This window comes from Malus sylvestris, chromosome 12, assembly GCF_916048215.2.
Source record: "Malus sylvestris chromosome 12, drMalSylv7.2, whole genome shotgun sequence".
NCBI classification, from domain to species: Eukaryota; Viridiplantae; Streptophyta; class Magnoliopsida; order Rosales; family Rosaceae; genus Malus; species Malus sylvestris.
Window position 1 is genome coordinate 22,015,638 of NC_062271.1, and position 6,939 is coordinate 22,022,576.

The 6,939-nt window shown below is 37.7% G+C and overlaps 1 protein-coding gene across 10 annotated transcripts; it reads left to right on the forward strand.

Moving 5' to 3' along the window:
• The first annotated feature begins 1,126 nt into the window (after window positions 1-1,126).
• Window positions 1,127-6,506, forward strand: LOC126593182 (uncharacterized). 10 transcript variants are annotated; one of them, XM_050259107.1, is made up of 10 exons: window positions 1,127-1,732; window positions 2,258-2,376; window positions 2,476-2,893; window positions 3,225-3,330; window positions 3,662-3,746; window positions 3,833-3,940; window positions 4,310-4,488; window positions 4,844-5,055; window positions 5,296-5,456; window positions 6,107-6,506. In XM_050259107.1, the coding sequence occupies exons 3-10, from the start codon at window positions 2,560-2,562 to the stop codon at window positions 6,272-6,274; spliced, it is 1,353 nt and encodes a 450-aa protein (XP_050115064.1). In that variant the 5' UTR covers window positions 1,127-1,732; window positions 2,258-2,376; window positions 2,476-2,559; the 3' UTR covers window positions 6,275-6,506. The 10 variants fall into 10 exon arrangements, with proteins under 10 accessions (XP_050115064.1, XP_050115065.1, XP_050115063.1 ...); XM_050259108.1 differs by having other exon boundaries at window positions 4,322-4,488; XM_050259106.1 differs by having other exon boundaries at window positions 1,128-1,732; window positions 3,654-3,746; window positions 3,833-4,028; window positions 4,322-4,488.
• The last annotated feature ends 433 nt before the right edge of the window (window positions 6,507-6,939 follow it).

Sequence of the window (6,939 nt, forward strand, 5' to 3'; positions counted from 1 at the left end):
GGAGGCACCAAGAAAAGCGAGGAAAATTATATAGAGAAAAGGCACCAAGAAGAGCGGGAAAAACAACTGAGGCGTAGTCAACTTTTTGAGAGATAAGAACTAACTTGGATTGGGACGCTAGACTTTCTGAGAAAGTGTGACTTGGGTATTTTTGAGATTGTCTCAAAAAGCCAAGATCTTATTTAAGCAGCTTTAAGCCAAGATCATAGGTGCCAAATATAATAAGATATTTGGAAACTAAAAAACCCATCTCCCCCTCTCTTCTTTCCAGAAAAAAATGAAGGCGTTTCTGCAGCAACTACTCAACAAGATATTCACTAGCGTGTTGGATAATGACCTTGACCCATCCAACTTAGATTGGGCAACGATTATTCTGGAGTATTGTTTGTCAACGACAATTGGAATGGCTCTTGTACCCATCCAACTGCACTCCAAACAGCTCCCTCTATCCTTTTGCTTTCTCGGTCTCGCAATCACAGTCTCCTTCTCAAGCATCTTCGTTAGCAAGTTCATTCAGAACTCCAAATGCCCACGAATCATAGTTCATCTCTTCCATTATTTTTGGTGTCTTCTTTGGGGTGATCGCCTTCTTCATTTCCATCACAATCCCATTTTCCCTTTGGTTCAAGTTTACTGCCTTTGTCATCTGTGCGGCCTCAGGCCTTGTAATACTATTTTGTCACCACTACTATAACTGATCAGATGTATCCAGCAAGAATTATGTTATGAACCCATTTTGTAATTGACGTTTATGGTTTAATTAAGAGTTAAGTTAGTTGTAATTGAGGGTTTTGAATATTACTCATATGTACGTGTGCTATAGAATTAAAACCGTTTGTAAACTGCATGGACTAAATCCGATGAAATTGAAATGATATGGGTGAGTCCAAATCTTCTGCACCCAAAAATCCCTGTGGCCTCTATGTGCTTTTGTTAATTAAACCAAACATAATTAATGTTAATTTGATAATAATTAAAATAATAAAAAATAGTGCAGAAGATCTCATCTCGATACGGGTGAATATTGTTGGAAAATATTGCTTTAGCTTTTCAATTGGCACCGTAGAAATGAACAATGACTTGGGTTGGATTTTGAGTTATTTACAAAATTGCCATCTCTACTTTTGATCCACGGGTGTGAGCCGTGCTTCGGCCAAAACAGGTGGTGCTTTGCAATTTTCATCTCTTCCATACTCAAACCCTAGCCGATCCACCTCTTTCTCTCATCTCCCTTCCCCAACCTCCACCACCACAAAACATCAAAATCTCCTTCGAAGACGACTCAGTCCCGACCACCGGGTCAACTCGCCCGTTCGACGACGACGGTTACCTGGGCGAGGACCCCCGACTCTCCTCCCAGCGATTCGACTCCTTCGTCGACTCCGACGAACTCAGGGACTCCGCCACCGATTCCCCAATCTTCCACGGCTCCGCCGTAGACGACCTTTTCGCCACTCAGCCGGCGTCGGAGGCCTTCTCTTCTCCGTCGATCTACGCCTAATCGAACGGCCAGGCTTCTCTCAGACAGAGGACTTGATGTGTCCTTCATGCACGACTTCGAATCGAATACCGCAGCCGATGGGTACGTGAAGAGATTGGAATACTGATTCTTCTCTCTTCTCTCTTCAGGGTTCATGGATTGTTAAGCAGAGTTCGGAAAGAAAGGGTGCCTCACTGGTTAGGCACTTGAAAATTTGAAATCAATTATTTCCATCGGAAGAACTACTTGAACGTAAAGTTGAAGAAATAATTATTAAAGTACATTAAAAATTGAAAGTTGCATTTTGATATTCTATTACTCCACATTCTAATCCGCTTGGACATTGAATGATGGAGGAGCTGATTTCTTTTTTACTTAGGGCGTGTGCAGGGGATGAGATTTAAATGTGTGCCTCTCATGATTTGCATAAACATAACTTGGATATGAAAGTATAAGATCGCATGAATCATATGTTATTTTCTTATTTGGATACATTATGTGAATTATTGCTTCTTTAGAAAAGATTAAGGAAGGTGAGTTCATCATGGGATTTAAGTTTTAACATACAACTTCTTAAAATTGAGTAAATGCTCGCATTTGATAGAACTTTGAAGATGGATTTTCAGGTTCAAAATTTGTTGTGTATTGGTACTGTGGAGTTTTTACTTTTATTTTATTTGGATGTATGGTTGGGGATGAGATATCTGAAAAATTTGGAGAAAAATTAGCGGCTATTGTTAACTTGCAAAGTCTTTAACTTTCTTTTAGCTTCTGCAGTACGTTTGGGAACAAGCTGAAATTGATATCATTGAGCGCAAGACAAGAATAAGCCTCCATTTCCATCTCAAAAAGCAGCAGAAAAAAATTAAACAAGCATTTTCATACAGCTGGAGGCTGTAAGTTGTTTATGTTTTTCCAGTTATAACTTATTTGATAATATTTTGTATTTCTGGTGAATTCTGAATTACTGATAGACAATTACTCATGTGTCACAGGTGGTCACTGCCTGAGATCAAAGACTACTTAGAAGAGGCAGCCTTTAAGTCCGTTCATTTTTTACTGCCTCCTACCAAACCCAAATGCCTCCTACCAAATCCTCACCGAAACTCCACCATGAAGCCACAGTGATCAGATCAGCAATCCAGTCCAGACTCCTAGTCCTGACTCTAATCCTCCTATGGCGGACTCTCTTGTCCTCGTACGACACCTCCGCCCCCATCAATCCCGATTGCCTATCTACCATCCCCGCACAAAAAAACGTTCTCTTTCATTCCCTGGGTTCGGCTATCGAGTCCAGCATTGTATGGGACGGTGTCTACTATGTCCGGATTGCAGAGTGTGGCTACGAGTACGAGCAGACCTATGCTTTCTTCCCCCTTCTTCCTCTTTGCATGTCGTTCTTATCCCGCACAGGTTAGGCCCAGATTATCAGCTTTCAGTAATACCATTTTGGAAGTATGTTAGTTTCTACGGTTTCAGGCAATACCCAATTGGCAATTTGTGAACTTTAAGCAATACCCAATTGGCAATTTGTGAACTTTGAGCTTACCCAATTGGCAATTTGTGAAATTTGAGCTTACCCAAATGACAATTTGTGAAAGCTTACCCAATTGGCAATTTGTGAACTTTGAGCTTACCCAATTGGCAATTTCTGAACTTTAAGCATATCCAATTGGTGTTTTATCAGTTTGTTGAGTTTGAATAAGTGCTTTTGTATAGTTAGGAGTTGTGCTTTGTGTTTCAGTTTTGGCGCCATTGGTTCCAGTTATTGGGCAAAGAGCTGTGTTGGGATTATCCGGCTATGTGATTAATAACATTGGCTTCGTGTTTGGGGCAGTTTATTTATACAGGTGAGCTAGTTAGGATTTTCATAATTTCAATTCGATTTGGAAAAGGTTTATCCGGACTATAACTATTTGGCATCTTCAAGTGTGTTTCTTTCCAGCAATAATTAGAGCTTGTCTGCCACCTTAATGAGGCCCTTATTCTCTGAAATTGGATTTTGTCAATAATTAAAAGGGAAGAATGTAGATATATATCAGAATGAAATTTCGAGAATGGGGAGCTATAAATATCAACCTGGATCCAATTGGCTGCCCTTGATTATTTTACATTGACTTTTTGATTGGTTTAAAACTTTTGATTACTTGTCTTTCCCTTGTCACTTTAACAGGCTTTCAGTTGTCATTTTGAAGGACCAAGAAGCAGCAGTGAGGGCTTCGCTTTTGTTTTGCTTCAATCCAGCTTCCATATTCTATTCATCAATGTAATTTTCCCTTTTCTTTTGTTTCTTTCTTGTTGGTACCTATGATATTGCATCAGGCTGAGGTTTTCATCTGCTTTATACTGCAGATATTCAGAGACATTGTTCGCCCTTTTTTCAGTTGGTGGATTGTACCATCTAATATCTGGAAAAGATGTCATTGCTGTTCTTTGGTTTGCTCTTTCGGGATTTTCAAGGTCCAATGGAGTGCTTAATGCTGGTTATTTCTGTTTTCAGACTATGCATCAGGCCTATGATGCTGTTTTCTTGAGAAAGCGCCCTTTTGTAGGTTTCAATTTTTTTTTTTTACATATGATTTTAAGTTGATACATATGAAAGATTAAGCTTCAGTATCCTGATTATCAACAATTTATTTTGCCTACTCGGTTCCACGAAAGTAGACTTTCATTCAGCAAACCATACCACTCCGTACCATGTAGACGCGGTTAGAATATTTTTGTATAGTATCAAAGGAAAACAGAACATGTCAATTATGTAGCACAAAGCAATTTGTGTTTATACTTATCAAAAAGATGATCGCTTAGTAATTTTCATTTCTGTGGCAGTTGGCATTGCAGGCTGTTGTTGGTGGAGCTCTGCGCTGTATATGTATATTTGTTCCTTTTATTGCATTTCAAGCATATGGATACAACAATCTCTGTCTTGGACATCTTCCATCCGATATGAGGCCCTGGTGCAATGCAAGGGTACCTTTGTTGTACAATTATATTCAAAGTCACTATTGGTATGTGGTCTTTAACCACCAATGCTTGTTCATCAGACTAATACCTTTTTTCAGGTTTAGCTAAACATTCACCATCATTACTGTCAATTGTTGTAGAGCAATGTTACGAAAAAAGTCCTTGTTCTGTTGATTATTGGTAAAGCATCACTAAATAGTAATAAAGGATGGTCTATTATGTACAAGATACAAATTAGTATTTGATTTTGCAAGAAATGGTAATTGGACTAGCTCTATATACAGCTGTACTGTTTCATCTTGTTATACTTATAGTTATACCGTGCAAATAAAGGATAAATGTAAAAAATTGGAATAAAATAGAGATATATTCATAGTTGATGGTTTACCTTCATGCCAGGGGAGTAGGTTTCTTGAGATACTTCCAAGTTAAACAGTTGCCAAACTTTCTGCTGGCGTCACCAATATTGTCTCTGGCACTTTGCTCAATCATTCATTACGCGAAGTCAAAGCCTGAAAATTTCTTCTCTTTGGGTTTCCGTGCTCCTCCTGAGGACAAAGATTCTGCTGCTGTGCTCTTTTCTCTAACAGAATACTCCTCCAGAAGTCAGGGTTTTACTTTTAAACAGCCATTGCTTTGTGATTTGACATATTATTACTGTCATTGCTTTATAGCTTATTCTGTTGACATATATGAAGCTAGTAAATCAATTGTTTGACATAAATCAATTTGTGCACATGCATCCAATTGTTTTATTATGCATGAACTAATCAGTATTTTTGGAATATTGTTTCTCTTCCATTCATGCTGGCTTTCAACACCGTGTAATCAATCGTTTGCAAATGTAACAGAAAATCGCACAAGGAAGCAAGTGAACAAAGATGGTCCTGCTTTACTCTCAGAAGAACATAAAGCATTAGCAAAGCAAGGATACTTGTCTGTTGCTGTGCTTCCATGTATTCTACATTTGGGAGTTATGGCAGCCACCGCATTTTTTGTCATGCATGTGCAGGTTTGATTTTATTCCCTCTTTAAGTTCTTTATTTTGCCAAAAAAAATTTAAGCTAGGAGTATTTGAGAAATATAGAATACAAAATATTCAGCTTCATGAAATTATGGTTGTCAGTAATTCTCTTCAACTTGATCAATATAATTTTGTCAAATTTTTGGGTTTATATTTGGATTCTGATGTTGAAACAAAAGAAATTTGATCATCACTGGCATCATGATTTATTTTATCTTTCAATGGAAAAGGCAAGCTAGAGGGAATCAGTTGCTTGTTTCCCCTTGTAATTGACAAATTGTTTCAGGGACGAAAAGCTTGATAGATGAAGATTAACCATCATGTAAAGATTAATCATGCTCAAGTTTTACATTTTGAATAGAACTGACTCACCAAAAACTCCGAACTATGCATGTATTTCCAGATTTGTATGCACCAAGACTAAAACTTTTCACTTAGATGACGCGTAAAGTTTTCTTCCAAAGATGGTGTAAAGATGCTGCCTGGTAATCAGAATGGCATGATAGATTAGTGATTAATAATAATTACCATCTTGGTTTTTAGCTTGTTCTCTTTACTGGTATTATTATGTTATTTTTCTGGCAAGGTTTGTATTTGGAAAATTGATTTCATGACTTTGAATGCTTCATGTTTGACAGGTTGCTACTCGTTTCTTATCCTTCAGCCCTCCCCTCTATTGGTTTGCGTCGTATATAATGAAATCTCGTGGTACCGGTAAGCGATGGGGATATATAGTTTGGGCATACTCTGCTGCGTACATTCTTCTAGGCAGTTTGCTCTTTCCGAACTTCTATCCTTTCACTTGATAGTGTACGGCAAGGAGTCTCAGCTGAGAGCTTTTCTATCGAAGAGTTTATGCCTTCACAGCGTCAGATTGAATTTGCATACTGAAGGATATTCTTCTATTGTTTGGGGAGTCCCACGGCCTAATATCTTTAGTTGCTTGCCTCTATGTATAAGCATGGTGCGACTGTTGGCCCCGAAGAGGCTAGAGTTTTGTTCTTTTCCTCATGTTATATATAGTTTTTACAAAGACCAGTTTTCGTGACTAACTTCTTATTCTATAGGGTTACAAAGTACCATATAAATATAGAAAACTGACACAACCCTAATAGGGAAAAAACGAGTTAGGCCCAAAATACCGAACATTAAAATAACAAAAATGTTATTCTTATCATTTATTTGTATTCACATGCTTTGGCCTAATAAGCAAGGAAATGAAACCCTAGTACTAACCGATTAGGCTCAAAATACTAAACATTAAAATAACAAAAATGTTATTCTTATCATTTATTTGTATTCACATGAGTTGGTGGGTTCTATATCAATTAAAGAGCTGGTACATGTGATGGTACAAATAGTTACTCTTAAAATAAAGGAAGTTTTAACGAAAAGTTTACGGTACTGTTCATTTTAACGAAAAACCACATCTTTACACTAAAAAGTTAAATTTGGTATTATTTACTTTACC